At 43.5% G+C, this 24,391-nt stretch overlaps 1 protein-coding gene across 2 annotated transcripts in view; it reads left to right on the forward strand.

The window, feature by feature from the left end:
- LOC118359011 (carboxyl-terminal PDZ ligand of neuronal nitric oxide synthase protein-like) overlaps positions 1-24,391 on the forward strand; it is a 233,019-nt gene that overhangs the window by 136,652 nt on the left and 71,976 nt on the right. For both annotated transcript variants that reach the window (XM_035737136.2, XM_035737137.2), the window contains exon 6: positions 13,234-13,378. In XM_035737136.2, coding sequence (XP_035593029.1) covers positions 13,234-13,378 — 145 coding nt within the window. The remainder of the gene's footprint in view (positions 1-13,233; positions 13,379-24,391) is intronic.

The raw sequence follows: 24,391 nt of genomic DNA on the forward strand, positions 1-24,391 counted from the left end.
AGAACCATACTTAGGAAGCCTGGTTTCACTTTTGAGTTGTGGGTGATTGTTTCCTGTTGTAATATTTGTTTTACATTTCAGGACTGTTTCAGTTTTCGTTTGTTCATTCACTTTGTTATTTTTTATTCTTTAGTGTTCAGTTGAATAAACTTAAATTGACACTTACCACGCTGCACATTGCTCCGACCTCTCTTACTTCTCGTCAGAAGAAGAGGAGAATCGTTACACTACATAGATAGTGTGGTCTACAGCTTATCATGAGATACTCTACATCAGGCAAGCAAAATGTTGAGACTTCCTTAGATATCGTCCACCAAAAGCTGTTCTATCCTGCCAATGGACCGAAAACCCAGCCAGCTTTATGTTATTCATGTCGTCATTCAACCATGACTCGGTGAAACATAAGATATTACAGTTTTTAATGTCCCTTTGGTAGAATAGTCTTGATCGGACCTCATACATTTTGTTGTCCAATGATTGCACGTTGGCTAATAGGACTGATGGTAGAGGGGGATTACTCACTTGCCTTCAGATCCTTACAAGGCACCCCGACCTACGTCCCCGATATCTCTGTCTCTAATTCATGTGAATTTGGGCCTTGTCGCGTTTCTGAAGTAAATCCTTCGCATCTGACTCGTTAAATCTTTTTTTTTTGTCCAGTACGAGGTGAGTAATCGCTGTCCTGATATCCAGAAGCTCTTTTCGTCATAGGAGATGGTGGCAGAAACATGATGTACAAAATAAGTTACAAATAATGCAAAAAAAAACACACAATAGCACAATTGGTTGGGAACCCGTAAAACAGCAGCCTTCTCTTCTGGCGCCAACCTGGTTTCATAATGGTTGTGTCTTCATCACACTGTAATTAACGAGGCTGTCTCCATCACAGACAGTTAATTGAAGGGGAGACCTGCAGGGAATACCTATTAGAGACCAGAGGCCTGGAGTGTGTGTGTGTGTGTGTGTGTGTGTGTGTGTGTGTGTGTGTGTGTGTGTGTGTGTGTGTGTGTGTGTGTGTGTGTGTGTGTGTGTGTGTGTGTGTGTGTGTGTGTGTGTGTGTGTGTGTGTGTGTGTGTGTGTGTGTGTGTGTGTGTGTGTGTGATATCCCTCCCATCAATTGCCTGTTGCCACTCTCTCTGCCAAGAGGTATAACTTTGGGCATCCATCACCCAAGAGGCTGCGTGATGGATGCACTTGCACATCTATCACTCCAGTATTAATGCTAAATTGTAATTATTTCGCCTCTATGGCCTACCTCCCTACTCTTCTACATTTGCACACACTGTACATAGATTTTCTATTTTTCTTTTCTATTGTGTTATCGACTATGTTTGTTTATGTATAACTCTGTGTCGTTGTTTTTGTCGCACTGCTTTGCTTTATTTTGGCCAGGTCGCAGTTGTAAATGAGAACTTGTTCTCAACTGGCCTCCCTGGTTAAATAAAGGTGAAATAAAAAAAAATTAAAGACTGAGCCAGCGGTTGGCTAACACAGATTCTATTTGACCCCATGCAAATAACTCATCAATCTCATCAAGTTCCAAATAAATGATGTGAGCCGACATGACTTATTAATTCATCCCCAAAGACTCATAGAACCCAAGAAGAGGATGAGGGCTGTGTCGTGACGTTGTATTAGTTAATGTGACGACTGTTGTTCGTCGAATGATTCAAGTTTCTAATTGCGTGATTAACTGAATAAGCAATTATTAACTCATTAACCTGGGGAATCATGGGAAAACAAGTTTTTATTGTTTCTATTTCCCAAATTAAATCAAAGAATATCAGAATATCGATTTTACAACAGCCGCTAATTAACCAGTTGCCTCTAACAATCTTGTTCTGAACGTTGTATAGCCTGTAAATCTGCACGGACCTTGGTCCCACCAATGAATTCGTACCACACCAATCTTAGTTGAATATTTATTTACTAAAAAGCTAAAATGATTGTAAAAGATACACATAGACAAAACACATTATAGGTTATTGATTAGAACTTAGTATAACGGGCCAACACACTATGGCGCGTGTTACCCACAATGGGAATTTCAAAAGACGGAGAGAAAAAAGAAAGTACACAAGAGAAATATACATTTGGGTGAATTTGTCAGCTATGCTATTCTAACCCTAGCCTTGCCCCAAACTGCCGCTCTTATGGGTCAGAATATAATGATGTAATTACGTGGGGATGATCTCCGAGGATTCTCTGCGTTGACCGTTCCGCTGTTTGATGATGCACTTCTCCTGCGCACCTCTCTGAGAGTCCTCCCGATGTCAGTGTCCTTTTTGGCTTAGGAGTCTGTTCCCTCACCCTTTGCTCTGGAAGGGGTCTTCTGAGGCCAGACAGCTCTGTAGCTCAGAACTCACAGCATAGGAATGAAACCCTTTAGATACCACGATTCGATGGGAGATGGAGGCTAGGTGGTTCGACATGAATTCACCCGATTAGACACAGCTACTCATCCGTAGCTTGGGTAGAAAAGGATTCCTTTGTCCTCAAACTTGCGTTGCGTTCTGGGTTCGTTTACTTTTTTTAGACCTGCTGCAGCTGGGGTCACGTAGTCCTGCTGTAAATTCTATACTCGCAGGTTTTATACCCTTGGGTCAGAAGTGGGCGTAGCTGCCTTTAGGGCAATTCTCTGGGCGTACCAAGCTAATGAGGCAAGGTCCAGATTTGACTCAAATCCAATTTTAGACAACTAACTTAACATTTAATCTTCCCCAAAACATTCTCTTTGATTTGGATATTTTCCATACAACGTAAAATGTATAAACATCAAACATATACTAGGGAAACCCTTCACATTACAATGTTTTCGTAATAACATAACCTTTAATAGCAGAACAAAAATGAAATACATTTTCATATTCCATCTATCGTCATGACCACCATTGTGGCTGATGAAAACCATTGTTCCAAAGTCCCTTTAGTTCATGTTTAATATTCTGAGGCTGGTTCTCCATAGTCACAGGACAAAGGAATTTGTCTGTGGCCTGAGATTTACCAGGGGCGTGAGGGGTCATAAAACCCTCCACATCTTCAAAACACTATATCTCTCTTCATCTGTTGTGGTTGAGAGATAAGAGAGATAATCTGTAGATCATCTGTAGGATTGTGGTCTCCTGTAACCTGACCTGATCAGGACAGTCCCCCTCTGGTAGGTTCAACTTGGAATGATTCTGCATGTTGCAACCCACCATCCATAAGAATGACCATCAGATGTCCTGGTTTGTGGATTATCATAGCAGTCCCCCCCTTGGTGGTTCACCCTGGTAGGACTTCCGCAAGTTGCGGACCACCACCAGAATGGACCTGGGAGGTCCGGCAGCGGCTCTGTGTTCCGGCCCGTCGTCCGGTTATCCCGGCTAGTGGACCTAGGCAGTAACTTGGCAAACGTTAATAATGCACAACACTCAGGCAATACATCATTATATTTCCTCCCCAAACGAGCGGCATTGGGCTCTAGTGCTTCCTAAGTGTCAAAGGAAATTAAACGAAAAATAATGGAATAAAAACATAAAAGTATACAAAATGTGCCTACCACACCTTAATCATCGAATTTGGACTATGTTCAAAATATGTCAAAGGTCTTGGCTAAATAACTCTGTCATGGCATTGTCTCTAATGTCATGTCTAGGGTGATCCTACTTGCAGGTGGGTAGTTAAGGCACTTGGAAAAACTTGACCCCTGAAGGCCAAAGCTTACATTGGGCAGATTACTGGGCTGACCTAATGAGTTCAGGAGAGGAGGCTGGGACTGGGCCCCCTAAGGGGGTTTCAGGATCTATTGCCAACTTTCCAAAAATCGCAATCGCTTCTGTCCCACGGGTGATCCTAGTATAAGTCCTCATTAGGTCTTCCATTGCACGTGTGCGCCTGTGTACGTAGTAGGTGCACACTACAAGGGAAATAAGACCAAGGATCATGGTCATCAGTCAGGATAGTGTCCGGCACCGTCCAAGAGCAGTCGGGTCAACTAAAAGTGCCTCATCCCGTACACTAAGATCAACAGTCATGGGTCCCTCGTACTGGATTTGGTTGTGAATGGCTTGTGGTAACTCAAGGGAACGTTTAGCGAAAGCGTCCGTGAATAATCGCCCCCTCTGGTACCTTAACAAAAACAGTCTGGTTGGGGAGGTTCAATTGGGTAATGGAGTCATGGCGTTCGTAAGTCATAGTGGCGGACGCGAACGGGGTGTTGACCAACCATCGGTTCCCTACCACCTCCACTTGTGTGGTGGTGGCCCCATCCCTTCGCTGGTGATAGCTTTAATACCACAAAGACGCTCAGTGTTATCCCTGACAAACGGTTTGCGAGGACAGAGGTAGTGGACATCTTTGCTTAGAGTACACATTAACAGGTTAGGGGTGAGATAGACATCTGGGTTGTTTTCCTGGTAAGCTACAACTGGGGGCGTGGCAATCTTTACGTGGGTACTGTCACGCCAAAATCCTACATTGAGAACTGTTTTCAATCTGTTGATATTCTCCAGTTCAACAACCGGCAGCGTCAGTAGAAATCCCACTTCATTAAGATCAACATCAATGTGTATTGGGATGCCCGACCCCAGACTGTAGGCCATGTGACTGTAATGGCCTTATCGTGGTTGAAGTAGCTGAGGTCAATATGTTGTGCACCATTGAGAGGGGCACTAAATATGAGGGGATTCTATTCATGGCCAAGTGGGCCATAGAAAAGCTAACTTCACAGAGAAAATCCTCCAGTAACAGTCGAACCAATTGACCATGGGCATAGTCATGGTTCATGACCTCTGCTAGCTTTCCTACAGAGAGGAGAGTTTTGTTCAAGAGAGTAGCGTGTGTGTTGACCACCAGAATAAAGTCCTGGAGAGACTTTCCTACATGTTGCAACCTGAGGGCATGTGCCTTCATCTGCTGCTGGATAAGTGGCATCTCTTCAGTAATCTCCCTAACAAGTTATTCGTTTTTGTAAACAAACAATGTTTTGACAACTATTTTTCTGGTTTTCTTATTTTGAAACAGTACAGCGCAGGACGATATCAATAGTGTCAACAGATGTATATCTGGTAGCTGGGAAGAAAATAAGAGATGTTATGTGCAACGTACTGAACTCCTGGAAGGGATCAGAAGAGGGTACTTAAGAATTTTCTTAGTACCTCTGACTTTGCTAGGTTTTTATCTATTTTGTGCTGGCCTAGCACCCCTCCTATTCCCATGGGGGGAGTGTAGAACTTGATTTGGTTCCGGTGGACCCACTTTAATGTGGCGTTTTGTCGACCTTTGCTGATTATGATCTGGTAAGCTACAGGAGATAGCTTCACCACAATCTCGCGTGGCCCCGTCCAGTGGGGCAGGAACTTTGTGGCGACGCCCGCGGGTTTGGTGTATATGTAGTACCACACTTTATCCCCGACCTCGAACACCTGGTGTGAGGCCTTCTTGTCGTAATAGGTCTTGTCACCTTCTGCACTTCTTTCCAACTGTCCTTGAGCATACGCAAATGTAGTCTGGAGATGGTTCCGCAGGTCGGTCACGTATTGATGAGCCGTGTAGGCGGGGGCTGCGGCAACATCTCCCGGTTGGTACAGGAGATGCAGTGGAATCGTCATTTGCCGGCCCGTCATCATCTCGAATGGTGTTATTCCTGTAGACCTGTTGCGTGTGGCTCTGATCGCCATCAGTACCAATGGGAGTTTGAGGTCCCAATCTTTGTGGTTGGCTGCCACATATTTCCTCAAGATTCTGACGATTGTTTGGTTGCTACTTTCTACCCTGTCCGAGCTCCTGGGGTGGTATGTGATGTGGAGTTTAGCTTTGACTCCCAGAAGCCTCAACAGTTTGGTCATTGCAGCTGCCGAAAAGTGGGTTCCTCTGTCGCTGTCTACGGTTTCTCCTGGCAGGCCGAAACGACTGAAAACGTGGTTTAGCAAAAGAACGGCCGTGGTTTCGGCAGTCGATCTGGATCAAGCTCCAGGGATGAGACACGCCCTTGCGTTGCAGGGGTACTCTGTCACATACACGGGGTGGATCAGTGATACGCTTTCGAAGTTGATTTTAAGTAGGAGACGTTTGGATAGGAGCTAGGTAGCTTGAGTTAAACATCGAAGATTCGTATCGCATTGTTCTGTTTTCTACCAATGTTTTGCAGGGTCCACTGCCTTTTTAGTTCATCCAGCAAGGTTTCAGATATGAGGGAAATTGTCGAACCCAAATCAGAGCATGACAGGTCAAACAGTCCTCCAGGACTGTTCTAAGGTATGGCCTGTTCGAGTTGGTTTTTCTCGTCATATCCCCAACAAAATGGAGTGGGTTGGGAGAATGGAGCGGTTTGTAATCTGTGTCGATTTCCAAGACAGATAAGTCACCTACAAGACCCAGTGGGTCCTCTATCGGAATGGGAGAGGAATCATCTGTTGCAAAGCTGCTTATCTTGTGCATCTCCACATCCGTATCCAAGTCTGTAGACAAAACCTGCGGGCTTGTTTTATTTTTTTTATTTCACCTTTATTTAACCAGGTAGGCTAGTTGAGAACAAGTTCTCATTTGCAACTGCGACCTGGCCAAGATAAAGCATAGCAGTGTGAACAGACAACACAGAGTTACACATGGAGTAAACAATTAGCAAGTCAATAACACAGTAGAAAAAAAAATGGGCAGTCTATATACAATGTGTGCAAAAGGCATGAGGAGGTAGGCGAATAATACAATTTTGCAGATTAACACTGGAGTGATAAATGATCAGATGGGCATGTACAGGTAGAGATATTGGTGTGCAAAAGAGCAGAAAAGTAAATAAATAAAAACAGTATAAAAACAGTATGGGAATGAGGTAGGTGAAAAAGGGTGAGCTATTTACCTATAGACTATGTACAGCTGCAGCGATCGGTTAGCTGCTCGGATAGCTGATGTTTGAAGTTGGTGAGGGAGATAAAAGTCTCCAACTTCAGCGATTTTTGCAATTCGTTCCAGTCACAGGCAGCAGAGTACTGGAACGAAAGGCGGCCAAATGAGGTGTTGGCTTTAGGGATGATCAGTGAGATACACCTGCTGGAGCGCGTGCTACGGATGGGTGTTGCCATCGTGACCAGTGAACTGAGATAAGGCGGAGCTTTACCTAGCATGGACTTGTAAATGACCTGGAGCCAGTGGGTCTGGCGACGAATATGTAGTGAGGGCCAGCCGACTAGAGCATACAAGTCGCAGTGGTGGGTGGTATAAGGTGCTTTAGTGACAAAACGGATGGCACTGTGATAGACTGCATCCAGTTTGCTGAGTAGAGTGTTGGAAGCCATTTTGTAGATGACATCGCCGAAGTCGAGGATCGGTAGGATAGTCAGTTTTACTAGGGTAAGCTTGGCAGCGTGAGTGAAGGAGGCTTTGTTGCGGAATAGAAAGCCGACTCTGGATTTGATTTTTGATTGGAGATGTTTGATGTGAGTCTGGAAGGAGAGTTTGCAGTCTAGCCAGACACCTAGGTACTTATAGATGTCCACATATTCAAGGTTGGAACCATCCAAGGTGGTGATGCTAGTCGGGCATGCGGGTGCATGCGGGTGCAGGCAGCGATCGGTTGTGTCCTGTAGCTCAGTTGGTAGAGCATGGCGCTTGTAACGCCAGGGTAGTGGGTTCGATTCCCGGGACCACCCATACATAGAATGTATGCACACATGACTGTAAGTCGCTTTGGATAAAAGCGTCCGCTAAATGGCATATATTATTATTATATTATATTATAAAAGCATGCATTTGGTTTTACTCGCGTTTAAGAGCAGTTGGAGGCCACGGAAGGAGTGCTGTATGGCATTGAAGCTCGTTTGGAGGTTTGATAGCACAGTGTCCAATGACGGGCCGAAAGTATATAGAATGGTGTCGTCTGCGTAGAGGTGGATCAGGGAATCGCCCGCAGCAAGAGCAACATCATTGATATATACAGAGAAAAGAGTCGGCCCGAGAATTGAACCCTGTGGCACCCCATAGAGACTGCCAGAGGACCGGACAGCATGCCCTCTGATTTGACACACTGAACTCTGTCTGCAAAGTAATTGGTGAACCAGGCAAGGCAGTCATCCGAAAAACCAAGGCTGTTGAGTCTGCCGATAAGAATTTGGTGATTGACAGAGTCGAAAGCCTTGGCGAGGTCGATGAAGACGGCTGCACAGTACTGTCTTTTATCGATGGCGGTTATGATATCATTTAGTACCTTGAGTGTGGCTGAGGTGCACCCGTGACCGGCTCGGAAACCAGATTGCACAGCGGAGAAGGTACGGTGGGATTCGAGATGGTCAGTGACCTGTTTGTTGACTTGGCTTTCGAAGACCTTAGATAGGCAGGGCAGGATGGATATAGGTCTATAGCAGTTTGGGTCCAGGGTGTCTCCTCCTTTGAAGAGGGGGATGACTGCGGCAGCTTTCAATCCTTGGGGATCTCAGACGATATGAAAGAGAGGTTGAACAGGCTGGTAATAGGGGTTGCGACAATGGCGGCAGATAGCTTCAGAAATAGCGGGTCCAGATTGTCAAGCCCAGCTGATTTGTACGGGTCCAGGTTTTGCAGCTCTTTCAGAACATCTGCTATCTGGATTTGGGTGAAGGAGAACCTGGAGAGGCTTGGGTGAGGAACTACGGGGGGCGGAGCTGTTGGCCGAGGTTGGAGTAGCCAGGCGGAAGGCATGGCCAGCCGTTGAGAAGTGCTTATTGAAGTTTTCGATAATCATGGATTTATCGGTGGAGACCGTGTTTCCTAGCCTCAGTGCAGTGGGCAGCTGGGAGGAGGTGCTCTTGTTCTCCATGGACTTCACAGTGTCCCAGAACTTTTGGAGTTGGAGCTACAGGATGCAAACTTTTGCCTGAAGAAGCTGGCCTTAGCTTTCCTGACTGACTGCGTGTATTGGTTCCTGACTTCCTGAACAGTTGCATATCACGGGGGCTATTCGATGCTATTGCAGTCCGCCACAGGATGTTTTTGTGCTGGTCGAGGGCAGTCAGGTCTGGAGTGAACCAAGGGCTGTATCTGTTCTTGGTTCTGCATTTTTTGAACGGAGCATGCTTATCCAAAATTGTGTCTAGAATGAGTGGTTCCTGGACAGGGATTTGAGTGGGGGCAGGGTTAATGGAAATGTTTGCATCCTCTGGAATTGCATGGGTTTCGGCGGACTTGGTTTCCAGCGATTTTACGGCGGGGATAAGTCATGATGACTTATCCTTGTCATCCTTCTCAGATTTCTTACGATGCAGTACATCTCTATTCAGAGCTTCTAGATAATTTCGGTTAGCGTTTAGATCATTGTTGAGCACTTTGTTGCCCTTGTTACACTTGTTACCCTTAGGTCCTGACCCTTTGTGAGAGTTAGGCGCAGGGGTTATCGGCTAGGTTGATCTCTACGGGACCTGTTAGATTGGGGACGTTCATCGTAGCTATTGTTACGGCGGTGGTTGTCGGGGTGGTGGTTACATGGTAGCACCCCCTTTGATCGTCATCTTTTACCCCACATGTCCCCGATGCAGCACCTTCCAATTCGAGTGATGGTCCCCGCTTAAGCTCGAAAGTCGAGGTGTCCGGGCTCTAAGCCCGGCTTGCTTTTGATGCCTCAAAAGCGGTGCTTGCAAGTTCTCGGAGCGTCGAGATTGGCCACCCAACGTGGGCAGTAGGGTCCAAGTAGTTAATGAAGTTGGGAGACATGTTTGATATGAGCAGTTGTTTAAATGGTAATAGAGCTTCCATTCCAGTTTCAGTGAGCATACCAAAGTAAGCTGAACGAAGCCGGTGATAGTAGGCTTGTGGATGTTCATTTCGAGCTTGTCTGATATTGTTAGCCAACGAGCTATCATGTTTGCGAGTCGCAGAACCACTGAATTCTATTTTCAAAACCGTGGCAAATTTAGCATAGTCATTTTGCACGTGTTGCTCTTGTAGACGGATGAACCTTGTCACGTGTCTGTTGGACGTTAAGGAGCCTTTTGGTCCTAGACTTGGCACTCCGGTACTGCTTGCAAGTGCGGTACCAGAGAGAACAGTCCATGACATGGGTGACTAAAGTCTTTGACAGTTTTTTGGGCTTTCCTCTGACACCGCCTAGTATATAAGTCCTGGATGGCAGGAAGTTTGGCCCCAGTAATGTACTGGGCCATACAAACTACTCTCTGTAGCGTCTTACGGTCAGATGCCGAGCAGTTCTCAATGGTGCAGCTGTAGAACTTTTTGAGGATCTCCTGAGGGGGAAAAGGTGTTGTCGTGCCCTCTTCGCGGCTGTCTTGGTGTGTTTGGAACATGATAGTTTGTTGGTGATGTGGACACCAAGGAACTTGAAAATCTCAACCCGCTCCACTACAGCCCCGCCAATGTTAATAGGGGCCTGTTTGGATGCCTTTTCCTGTAGTCCACGATCATCTGCTTTGTCTTGCTCACATTGAGGGACAGGTTGTTTTCCTGGCACCATAGTGCCAGGTTTCTGACCTCCTCCACATAGGCTGTCTCGTCATTGTCGGTAATCAGTCCTACCACTGTTGTGTCGTTAGCAAACTTAATGTTGCAGTCGTGTTTGGCCATGCAGTCGCGGGTGAACAGGGAGTACAGGAGGGGACTAAGCACGCACCACTGAGGGGTCCCAGTGTTGAGGATCAGCATGGCAGACATGTTGTTGTCTACCCTTACCACCTGGGGGGGGGGCCCGTCAGGAAGTCCAGGATCCAGTTGCAGAGGGAGATGTTTCGTCCCAGAGTCCTTAGCTTTGTGATGCTTTGTGGGCACTTTGGTGTTGAACGCTGAGCTGTAGCCAAAGAACAGAATTCTCACATAGGTGAGTATGGGAATGGGAATTTTCCAGAATGGGAATGAGAATTGTCCAGATGGGAAAGTTCAGTGTGAAGTGCGATTGCGATTGCGTCATCTGTGGATCTATTGGGGCGGTATGCGAATTGGAGTGGGTCTAGGGTATCCAGAATGATGCCGTTGATGTGTGCAATGACAAGCCTTTCAAAGCACTTCAAGGCTACCAAAGTGAATGCTACACAGTGGTAATCATATAGGATGGTTACCTTCGCTTCCTTGGGCACAGGGAATATGGTGGTCTGCTTGAAACATGTAGGTATTGCAGACTCTGTCAGAGAGGTTGAAAATGTCACTGAAGACACTTGCAAGTTGCTCTGCGCATGATTTGAGTACATGTCCTGGTACTCCGTCTGGCCCGCGGCATTGTGAATGTTGACATGTTTATACAGTTGGAAGTTTACATAAACTAGTTTTAATGACTCCAATCTAAGTGTTTCAAACACTCCACAAATTTCTGGTTAATAAACTATAGTTTTGGCAAGTCGGTTAGGACATCTACTTTGTGCACGACACAAGTCATTTTTCCAACAATTGTTTACAGAGAGATTATTTCACTTATAATTCACTGTATCACAATTCCAGTGGGTCAGAAGTTTACATACACAAAGTTGACTGTGCCTTTAAACAGCTTGGAACATTCCAGAAAATTATGTCATGGCTTTAGAGTTTCTGATAGGCTAATTGACATCATTTGAGTCAATTGGAGGTGTACCTGTGGATGTATTTCAAGGCCTACCTTCAAACTCAGTGTCTCTTTGCTTGACATCATGGGAAAATCCAAAGAAATTAGTCAAGACCTCAGAAAAAAAATTGTAGACCTCCACAAGTCTGATTCATCCTTGGAAGCAATTTCCAAACGCCTGAAGGTACCACATTCATCTGTACAAACAACAGTATGCAAGTATAAACACCATGGGACCACACAGCAGTCATACCGCTCAGGAAGGAGACGCATTCTATCTCCTAGAGATGAACATGCTTTGGTGCGAAAAGTGCAAATCAATCCCAGAACAGCAGCAAAGGACCTTGTGAAGATGCTGGCGGATTTGGTACAAAAGTATCTATGACCTGTCACGCCCTGACCTTAGTTATCTTTTGGTATATATTTTGGTTTGGTCAGGGTGTGATGAGGGTGGTATGTGTGTTTTTGTCTTGTCTAGGGTTTTTTGTATATCTATGGGGTTTTTGGTATTGTCTATGGTTAGTTGCATGTCAGCACTCGTTATATATAGCTTCACGTTCATAGTTTGTTCAGTGTTCTCTTTCATTAAAGAGGAATGTATTGATATCATGCTGCGTCTTGGTCTCTTCGTTATAATGAACGTGACATGACCACAGTAAAACGAGTCCTATATCGACATAAACTGAAAGGCTGCTCAGCTCATTATTTGGGGCAGTGTGCACATAGCCTTTCTTCTCTTGAGAGCCAGGTCTGCCTACGGCGGCCCGACTCCATAGCAAGGCTATGCTCACGGAGTCTGTAAATAGTCAAAGCTTTCCTTCATTTTGGGTCAGTCACAGTGGTCAGGTTTTCTTCCACTGTGTACTGTCTGTTTAGGTCAAAATATCGTTCCAGTTTGCTCTTTTTTTGGTAAATTCTTTCCAATCTGTCAAGTAATTATCTTTTTGTTTTCTCATGATTTGGTTGGGTCTAATTGTGTTGCTGTTGCTGTCCTGGGTCTCTGTGGGTCTGTTTGTGTTTGTGAACAGAGCCCCAGGGCCAGCTTGCTTAAGTCAATCTTCTCCAGGTTAATCTCGCAGTAGGTAATGGCTTTGTTATGGAAAGTTTGGGAATCGCTTCCTTTTAGACGGTAGTAGAATATAACGTCTCTTTTCTGGATTTTGATAATTAGCTGATATCTGCTTAATTCTGCTCTGCATGCATTATTTCTTGTTTTACATTTTACTTTCACAGCATTGTGAAAGTTATCTGTGGTGCTGATGTTTAGGCCTAGGAAGGTTTAGTTTTTTGTGTGCTCAAGGGGAACTGTGTCTAGATGGAATTTGTATTTGTGGTCCTGGCAACTGGACCTTTTTTGGAACACTATTATTTTCGTCTTACTGAGATGTACTGTCAGGACCCAGGTCTGACAGAATCTAAGCAGAAGATCTAGGTGCTGCTTGCAGGCCCTCCTTGGTTGGGGACAGAAGCACCAGCAAACAGTAGATATTTGACTTCAGATTCTGGCAGGGTGAGGCCGGGTGCTGCAGACTGTTCTAGTGCCCTAGCCAATTTGTTGATGTATATTTTCAAGAGAGTCGGGATCGAGCTGCATCCCTGTCTCACCCCACTGACCCGTGGAAATGCATTTCAATGTTTTTTTGCCAATTTTGACTGCGCACTTGTTGTTTGTGTACATGGATTTTAATATTGTCATGTTCTCTCTCTTGGTCTTTCTCTCTCCCAACTCCTCCTCTCTCCAGTCCCAGGCCATGCGTATTGTGCGGACGGTGGGCCAGGCGTTCGAGGTGTGTCACAAACTCAGCTTGCAACACACACACCAGAACGCAGATGGACAGGAGGACGCAGACAGTGACAAGACCTGCAACGAGGAGTCCACACTCTCAGGTGCAACCACACAAACACACACACACACAAACACATTCCTGATTGAGTGTAAGATGCTATTTGAGTGGATAGTGTCACAGATGAGTCAGTCTAAGAGAGACTGTGTCTGTGGAATAGAACAGAATAGTGGTGGGATGACTATGGCTCCAGTAACTACAGGGCCCTTTCATAGGCAGATATTTTTATTTTATCTTTATTTATACAGGTTCTCATTGAGATAATATCTCTTTTCCAAGAGAGACCTGGTCCCATAGTAGCAGGGGGAACAACGTTTCAGACAAAACAACTTGCATACACTAACACAACATTAAACAAAACTATAAACACACATACAGTACAACAATTACATATTACATTAAAAACACAAACCTCTTGACTAAAAACAGCTGGCCTAAAAACAATTACTCTTCTATGATATATATATATATACACATCAATCAAGTGTTTAAACTCCACCAATGAAACTAGATCATCACATTTTAAAGTGTTCAGGAGAGAATTCCAGGACCACGGTGCTAAGTAAGTAAAACTATTTCTACCATGACCTGTTCTAATTTTTGGTACTTGTTAGAAGCTAATCAGAATGGGACCGTAATTTATATTTATTTACTGACCTGACTGAAAAAGAACAGAGATAAAATGGCATTTTGCCCAAAATGGCCTTATAAATCAGTGTATACCAGTGTTTAAGCCTACGCAAGGTCAATGTCGACCAGCCAACAGCGCTGTAGAGATCACAATGATGTGTTAGACGTTTCTGATTTGTAATGAACCTGAGGGCTTCATGATACACTGAATCAAGTTCTCTCAGGGTAGTGGCTGAGGCCTGCATATATATATAACATCAGTAAAATGTAAAACCAACAGTAATGTACATCGTACCAGCTCCTTCCTGGCCTCAAAACAAAAACAAGCCTTATGCCTGTAATAAAATCCTATTTTCAGATTGAGCTTCCTTATCAAGTTCTCTACATGCACAGTGAAGCTCAGCTTATCATCAACCCACACACCCAAATATTTGTACACTTTAACTTGATCTATAGTATGTCCAGCCAATGGAGCAATTACATGATTTGTAACATGCCTGGCATTTTGTTTTACCCGAATTTAGAATCAGCTTTAAAATCATACAGATTCTGTTGTATGATGTTACAAAGCCCACAGCATCCATGTGTCACTCACCTATACACACCAGTGTTCATTTTGACTATTTTTTTAGATTGTCTAGTCTGAGTAAATTTGACTAAAATATAATTAAGTATTAGTCACATTTTTGTCAATTGAATAATGATTTAGTCTAGTTATTGACAAAATTACAAACAGTGGGCATTTTAAGTCAAATAAATGCCCTTTCATTTTAGTCACATAAATGCCCTTTCATTTTAGTCACATAAATGCCCTTTCATTTTAGTCACATAAATGCCCTTTCATTTTAGTCACATAAATGCCCTTTCACTTTAGTCACATTTTAGCCACATCACATTTATATTGCCTCTAACATATTTTTCTGCATAATTAACATTACATACAAAGCAAACATACACTCACAAGCAGAGCGAGACACACACACACACAGACAGAACCAGAGAGAAAGAGAGAGGTAGAGATCAAATACAGATCTTATAATCAGCTATTAAAGACTACCAGAACCCACTGGATTCTCCAATTACATTGAATTAACTACAGGACAAAATATAAACCCTCCAACCCAAAAAGGCCTGTGGTGTTAATGGTATCCTAAATGAAAGGATAAAATATACAGACCCCAAATTCCAATTGGCTATACTTAAACTCTTTAACATCATCCTTAGCACTGGCATCTTCCCAAATATTTGGAACCAAGGACGGATCACCCCAATCCATAAAAGTGGAGACAAATTTGACCCCAATAACTACCGTGGGATAATGCGTCAACAGCAACCTTGGGAAAATTCTCTGCGTTATCATTAACAGCAGACTCGTACATTTCCTCAGTGAAAACAATGTACTGAGCAAATGTCAAATTGGCTTTTAACCAAATTCACCCTGCACACCCTAATTGATAAACTAACAAACCAAAACAAAGGTAAAGTCTTCTCATGCTTTGTTGATTTCAAAAAAGCTTTCAACTCAATTTGTCATGAGGGTCTGCAATTCAAATTAATGGAAAGTGGTGTTGGGGGAGAAACATAAGACATTATAAATTCCATGTACACAAACAAACAAAAAATCTTTGTGTACCCACTCCCTTCAACATATATATCAATGAATTGGCGAGCGCACTAGAACAGTCTGCAGCATCCGTTCTCACCCGACCAGAATCTGAAATGTCTACTGTTTGCTGATGATCTGGTGTTTCTGTCTACAACCAGGGAGGGCCTACAGCAGCACCTAGATCTTCTGCACAGATTCTGTCAGACCTGGCCCGATTCCAGTAAATCTCAGTAAGACAAAAATAATGGTGTTCCAAGAGTAAACAAAAAAGTATACCTACCTTGGCCTAAACATCAGCACCACAGGTAACTCTCACAAAGCTGTGAACAATCTGAGAGACAATGCAAGAAGGAAGAAGGGCCTTCTACATCATCAAAACGAACAGAAAAATTGACACACTAATTTGGATCTGGCTAACAATACTTGAATCAGTTATAGAACCCATTGCCCTTTATGGTTGTGAGGTCTGGGGTCCGCTCACCAACCAAGAATTCACAAAATGGGACAAACACCACATTGAGACTCTGCATGCAGAATTATGCAAACATATCCCCAGTGTACAACATAAAAAACCAAATAATGCATGCAGAGCAGAATTAGGCCAATACCCGCTACTTAACAAAATCCAGAAAAGAGACGTTCTACAACGTCTACAAATTCTACAAATTCTACAACAAGTTCTACAAATTCTACAACCACCTAAAAGGAAGTGATTCCCAAACCTTCCATAACAAAGCCATCACCTACAGAGAACCTGGAGTAGAGCCCCCTAAACAAGCTCGTCCTGGGGCTCTGTTCACAAACAGACCACACAGAGCTCCAGGGCAGCAACACAATTAGGCCCAACCAAATCATGAGGAAACAAAAAGACAATTAATTGACAAATTGGAAAAGAATTTACAAAAAAACTGGGCAAACTAGAATTCTATTTAGCACTAAATAGAGTACACCGAGGCAGAATACATGACTACTGTAACTGGCCCAAAATTAAGTAAATCTTTGACTATGTGCAGACTGAGGGATCATAGCCTTGCTATTGAGAAGGGCACCCGAAGTCACACCTGGCTCTCAAGAGAAGACAGGCTACAGTGGCTTGCGAAAGTATTCACCCCCCGTTGGCATTTTTCCTATTTTGTTTCCTTACAACCTGGAATTTGATTTACACAACATGCCTACCACTTTGAAGATGCATAATATTTTTTTATTGTGAAACAAGAAATAAGACAAAAAAAAAACAGAACTTTATTAATGTCCTCCTTGCCTGGTCCATGAGTTTTGGTGGGCGGCCCTTTCTTGGCAGGTTTGTTGTGCTGGCATATTCTTTCCATTTTTTAATAATGGATTTAATCTTGCTCCGTGGGATGTTCAAAGTTTCGGGATATTTTTTATAACCCATCCCTGATCTTTACCTCTCCACAACTTTGTCCCTGACCAGTTTGGAGAGCTCCTTGGTCTTCATGGTGCCGCTTGCTCGCTGGTGCCCCTTGCTTCGTGCTCTTGCGGACTCTGGGGCCTTTCAGAACAGGTGTACTGATATACTGAGGTCATGTGACAGATCATGTGACACTTATATGGCACACAGGTGGACTTTATTTAACAAATGATGTATCTTCTGAAGGTAATTGGTTGCACCAGATCTTATTTAGGGGCTTCATAGCAAAGGGGGTGAATACATATGCAACCTTTTTTTTTTTTTTTCATTTTTTGATACAAGTTATTTTTTTCATTCCATTTACCCAATGTGGACTATTTTGTATATGTCCATTACATGAAATCCAAATAAAAATCTTTAAATTACAGGTTGTAATGCAACAAAATAGGAAAAACGCCAAGGGGGATGAATACTTTTGCAAGGCACTGTATTTGCACACTTGTCCCAACATGTGGTGGAAACTGAGCTGCACTTCCTAACCTCCTGCCAAATGTATGACTATATTAGAGATACATATTTCCTTCAGATGACACAGACCCACAAAGAATTTGAAAACAAATCCAATGTTGATATCTAATATTTAACCCATATTTATTGGGTGAAATACCACAGTGTTGCAATCACAGGAGCAAGATTTGTGACCTGTTGTTTTATTGTTTATTTCCCTTTTGTTTATTATCTATTTCACTTGCTTTGGCAATGTAAACATATTTTTTTCCCATGCCAATAAAGCTGCTTAAATTGAATTAAATTAAGAGAGAGGAAGACAGAGGGAGAGAGAGGAGTGTAGTATGTGTTGCATCTCGGTCGCGTCATTGCCATTGTTATCAACGTTCCAAGGATTCCAAAAGTATAAGGAGGGCTAAGGACTTTAACCGGAGCTAATGATTGTTTCGCCCAATGATGTAGTCGAGTCACTTAACCTTGAGTCCCAAGTCCCCTGTGCTTGAGTACGAGTCACCAATGGTCGAGTCACGAGTCGAGTCAGAAGTCCCTATGGCTGAAATTTGAGTCCCAGTGCTTGAGTCCTGGTCCAAGTGCTCAAGTCTGAATCACTGAATCACTAGAATAGATAAAGTTATTTACACAGTCATATACAGTGGGGCAAAAAAAGTATTTAGTCAGCCACCAATTGTGCAAGTTCTCCCACTTAAAAAGATGAGAGGCCTGTAATGTTCATCATAGGTACACAGTTGTTGTTGCCATCCTGTACCTGTCCCGCAGGTGTGATGTTCGGATGTACCGATCCTGGGCAGGTGTTGTTACGTGTGGTCTGTCACTACGAGGACAATCAGCTGTCCGTCCTGTAGGGTTGTCTTAGGCATCTCACATTATGGACATTGCAATTTATTGCCCTGGCCACATCTGCAGTCCTCATGCCTCCTTGCATCATGCCTAAGGCACATTCACACAGATGAGCAGGGACCCTGGGCATCTTTCTTTTGGTGTTTTTCAGAGTCAGTAGAAAGGCCTCTTTAGTGTCCTACATTTTCCTGACTGTGACCTTAATTTCCTACCGTCTGTAAGCTGTTCGTGTCTTAGCGACCGTTCCACAGGTGTATTAGCGACCGTTCCACAGGTGTATGTTCATTAATTGTTTATGGTTCATTGAACAAGCATGAGAAATAGTGTTTAAACCCTTTACAATGAAGATCTGTGAAGTTATTTGAATTTTTATGAATTATCTTTGAAAGACAGTGTCCTGAAAAAGGGCCGTTTCTTTTTTTGCTTAGTTTATAAGACATATCTATGTCCTGGAAAGTAGGATGTTATGTAGAATGTAATTCTAGTCACATTAGCGCATGTTTGCAACAACCGTCCCAGTATAGGGACACCGATCCCTCAGTTTCACTTTGGACCCGATCAAGACGGACTCTGTTTTTCAAGGTGAAGAGACAACTTATTGTCATATGGCCATTTACTCACATTCAGAAGTTCAGCACAGAGGGCTTTCTCAACTACATTTTTGTCTTTGTGGGAAACCAAAAGTGCATAATAATCTGCATAGAGGAAAAGTTCACATGTACAGGCAGATTTCAGATAATGTATATACAATAGAAAGAAAAGTGGACCCAGCACAGTCCCTTGGAGTACCACGCGGTTCAATATTTTGGGTTTAGATAGGGTCCCATCCACATCTACCATCTGTGGTCTTCCTTGCAATTAACTGCTAACCCATTTTACTGCTACGTATTTAAAGCCCATGGCTCTTAGTTTGTTTAACAGAATCTCATGATCCACGCCTTTTGGAGATCTAACAAAATTTCCCTACGTCTACTTCCTTCCTTATGTGGTCAGTTAGATATTGTAGGCAAGTGTCGGTGGAATGGGATTTCCTAAAGACAGATTGGCGCTCATGTTAGGAAATATAACTGTCAATCTGTTCGGACATAATCTTTTCCGTGACTTTCAATAAAACACACAGGATTGAGACAGGCCGATAGTTTCCATGATCTAACTTATTCCCATTTTTATATAAAGGAATGACCCTTGAAAGTTTTAGTTCACTGGGAAAACACCCCAGTTCAATAGACATGTTCATAATGTCAGTTACACAGGGGGTGATAAATTGGGGCAGAATCCCTTAGAAATCTGTCAGGAATGTTGTTAAGGCCAATTGCTTTGGAATGGTCAAGTTCTTTCAGCTTCTTTAGCACAGTTGACTCAGACACCTTTTCAAATGAAAAAACATCTACTTGAATCCCCTGCTGTGAGTAAAACTGCTGGACATGACTCTCCCCATAGCAACCTGACTGACAAGGTAACTTGCTAACTAATGTATTAGCTATAGTTGTAAAATAGCTATTCAGACTGTCTACAACTATGATCTTGTCTGATGTAATCTTGTCCAATCTAAGACTTTGAGCTCTGGTCTTTAATCTGTTATTGTATCCTAACAGCTTCAGACAGTTCCATAATTTACTCGGATTGTTCCTATTTTCAACTATTTGTTATTAAAATAATCTTTCTTGGCCTTCTGTATCATCATGTTGACCTAATTTCTTATAGTCTATAAATATATAACCTGCCTTGGATTTCCTAAACTCCAGAAAGTGTTCATTTTTACACTTAATTACCTTTTATAATGTTATAGTTTATCCATGGTTCTGTTCTTTGCTTAATTCAACAACAACAAGTCTGGAACCTGCTTATCTACAGCATCTAAAAACAATGATTTAAAATTGCCCCAGGCATTTTCCACCTCATTGCATTTCAATACAGCAGACCAGTCCAATTTGATCAAACAATGAACAAAAATATCTGCTCTGTTATTCTTTATAGACCTAAATGATGTAATGATCACTGAGCCCATAGTGTAAACTCCACTGTTTGATATATTTCAGACAACACAATGTCCATGATGGTTTGGGTAGAAGGACAGACCCTGGTGGGCTCAGAAATCAGCTGGTATGAGGAAAAACAGATTACAAAAATTCTGAAGAGCTTTAAAAGTAGCATGGCCCTGTTAGAGCATATTTGTATTAAAATCACCAGTAACAACGACCTCTGATTTACCTAAATCTGTACAGTTGAAGAAAGTCTTCTCCAACAATTCATAAAACTTGTATTGGTCTGTAACAGCTTCCGTCTATAATGGGTTTGCATTTTGGTGATAAAATGTCCAACCACACAGCTTCAAACTCATCATGGTTTAAATCCGATCTAAAGTTGAGCCCAATATCTGATCTTACATAAATACAAACTCCCCCGCCTTTGCGATTGCAGTCTCTTCTTAATTACTACACAATTTTCAACTTCAATCTCAGCGTTATTTATCGAACCATCTAACCTTCTTTCGGTAAAGCAAACCACTCCCACCTTACAGTTACTGATGAGTAGGCAAATTTCCTCAATCTTGGGAAGAAGACTTCTAACGTTGAGATGAAGGATGTGTAGTCCTCTCGTCCTCTCCTCATCTGTTGGAACTGTCAGCTGAAATTGTTCACTTGAGATGAGTGTTGAGTCCATGCAGTCCAATCCCAGCCGTGAAGCTCCACCCAGGGTTCGTGCTGGCATCAGACTAGGGTTTTGCCTTTCCAATCCCCTGTCCCTATCCCCGGGCCTTTCCATGTTCATTTGGCACAACAGACTGTCTCGACTGGGGCCTCCTTCGCGACCCTCTCCTGGTCTCCCTACTGCACTCGGACAGAAAATGGAAGCAGGAGGATTAGGTTGGTTGTCATGATCAAGGTCTGAAAGATCTCTATTTGTTATGCATACCTGAAAGAGGGTCATTGCTCCTTCCCTTCTAACCCTCTCTATTATATCATGCTGCTGCTCCAATGGATTTATCGCTAGAACACGGGCTGGGGCACTGATAAACATCTCTGGACAGTAACGGGCATAGAGTAATTATGAGATTTCCACCATCTATTTGACATTTACCCCTGACCTTAACCCCCTTGAAGGGACTGTGCCAGTTGAAATATACAAAGTTATTTAGTGCCAATCTGGTCTTCCAGCCTGATCTTCTGATTAAAACGTATACTTTCTCAAAAGGACATCGACTCGATGTACAAAAAGTGCCAGTATCTATAAACGTTAATATAAAACAGTAAATTAAAAACTAAGTGTTTTGATGTGATTTTACATTGCATTCACATTGATGTCAGAGTGGATAGAGGTACAATAGAGCCCAGAGTACCAGACCATTAGTGACAGGAACTACCAATACAAGACCAGAGTGCGCAAGAGGAGATTACCGTGACTCAGCGGTCACATGGAATTTTACTGCGGTCAGAGCTCATGACTTCTGGTGTGGCAGTGGTCTTCGCAACAGCCCTAGTACAGGCAAGAGGAATTGAGTCAAATTGTTTGGTATCCCTTTTCCTTTCTTTCTGTGTCCCCAAATGTTTGCATATAGGCTACTGGTAATGTTACCAGGGCCACGATCAATTGCAAAACGTTCTCGAACGTTGCAGATATAATTCCTCGTATTATCATAATTTGTTCTATAATTTTTCTCTCTGCATTGTTGGGAAGGGCCTGTAAGTAAGCATTTACACTGTTAGTCTACACCTGTTGTTTACGAAGCATGTGACAAATAACATTTGATTTGATAGAAATTCCATGAATAGAACTGACGTTATTCCTTATTCAACATGTCATAGAGGCATGTTTGTTCTATATAGCATATGTCTATCTGAATGTTCCAGCACTACCAGCATTATGACCAGGAATACGACTTTCCCGAATCCAATCCTTTGTTCGCACCCCCCCAGGGCAATTGAACTGATTCCAGAGGCTGGCCCAAAACACCACCGGTGGAGGAGAGGTACTCGGAGGAGTCTTCTAGTCTGACTTAAGAGGCGCGCACAACACCCACCGCTTCCGAGTATATTACTTGCTGATGTTCAGTCTCTGGATAATAAAGTTGACTAGCTTAGGGCGAGGATTTCTTTCCAGAGAGACATCAGGGATTGTAACATACTCTGTTTCACAGAAACATGGCTCCCTTGGGATATACTGTCTGAGTCCGTCCAGCCAGTTGGGTTCTCAGTTCATGATGCAGACAGGAATAAATATCTCTCCGGGAAGAAGGGTGGGGTGTATGTTTCATGATTAACGACTCATTGTGTGATTGTGAAAACATACAAGAACTCAAGTCGTTTTGTTCACCCGACCTAGAATACCTAACAATCAAATGCTGACCTTATATCTTCCATGTGAATTCTCTTCACTTATTTTCACAGAGGTGTATATCCCCCTCAAGCTGATACCACTGGAAACCACATATCCTGAGGCCAGGTTCATTGTAGCTGGGGATTTTAGCAAAACAAATTTGATAAAAAGGCTGCCGAAGTTCTATCAACACATTGACTGTAGTACTCATGCTGCTAAAACACTCAACCACTACTACTCCAACTTCTGGGATACCTAGAAGGCCCTCCCCTGCCCTCGTCTCAGCAAATCTGAACACAACTCCATTTTGCTCCTCCCTTCCTATATGCTTCGCCCACTTTGAAGATAACACAGCACCACCGACATGGGCCGCTACCAAGGACTGTGGGCTCTCCGTCTCCGTGACCACCATAAGAAAGACATTTAAGCGTGTTAACCCTCGCAAAGGCTGCCGGCCAAGATGACATCCCTAGACGCATGCACAGATCAGCTGGCCTATGTGTTTACGGACATATTCAATCTCTCCCTATCCCAGTCTGCTGTCCCCACATGCTTCAATATGGCCATTGTTCCTGTTCCCAATAAAGCAAAGGTAACTGAACTAAATGACTATCGCCCCATAACACTCAGTTCTGTCATCATGAAGTTCTTTGAGAGAATAGTCAAGGATCATATCACCTCTACCTTACCTGTCACCCTAGACCCACTTCAATCTGCTTACCACCCCAATAGATCCACAGACGATGCAATCGCCATCTCCCTGCACACTTCCCTATCCCATCTGGACAAGAGGAATACCTGTAAGAATGCTGTTCATTGAATATAGCTCAGCATTCAGCAACATAGTACCCTCCAAGCTCATCATTAAGCTCGAGGCCCTGGGTCTGAACCCCGCCCTGTGCAACTGGATCCTGGACTTCCTGACAAGCAGCCCCCAGGTGGTGAGGGTAGGAAACTACATCTCCACTTCGATGATCCTCAACACTGGGGCCCCACAAGGGTGCATGCTCATCCCCCTCCCCTACTCCCTGTTCACCTATGACTGTGTGGCCACGCACGCCTCCAACTCATCAAGTTTGCAGACGACACAACAGTAGTAGGGTTGATTACCAATAATGACAAGACAGCCTACAGGGAGGAGGTGAGGGCTCTGGGAATGTGGTGCAAGGAAAATAACCGCTCACTCAATGTCAACAAAACAAAGGAGATGATTGTGGACTTCAGGAAACAGCAGATGGAGCAACCCCCTATCCACATCGGCGGGACCGCAGTGGAGATGGTGGAAAGCTTCAAGTTCCTCGGCGTACACATCATTGACAAACTGAAATGGTCCACCCACACAGACAGTGTAGTGAAGAAGGCGCAAGAGCCTCAGGAGACTTAAGAAATTTAGCTTGGCACCTAAAACCCTCACAAACTTTTACAGATGCACAATTGAGAGCCTCCTGTTGTCCTGTATCACCGCTTGGTACAGCAACTGCACCACCCACAACCGCAGGGCTCTCCAGAGGTTGGTGCGGTTTGCCCAACGCATCCACGGGGGCAAACTATCTGCCCTCCAGGACACCTACAGCACCCGATGTCTGTTCACCCCACTATCATCCAGAAGGCGAGGCCAGTACTGGTGCATCAAAGCTGGGACCAGGAGACTAAAACAGCTCCTCTAGCACACTAGCACACTAGAGGCTGCTGCCTATGTACATAGACTTGAAATTACTGACCACTTTAATAAATGGAACACTAGTCACTTTAATGTTTACATATTT

Source organism: Oncorhynchus keta, chromosome 26 (assembly GCF_023373465.1).
Source record: "Oncorhynchus keta strain PuntledgeMale-10-30-2019 chromosome 26, Oket_V2, whole genome shotgun sequence".
Classification (NCBI taxonomy): domain Eukaryota; kingdom Metazoa; phylum Chordata; class Actinopteri; order Salmoniformes; family Salmonidae; genus Oncorhynchus; species Oncorhynchus keta.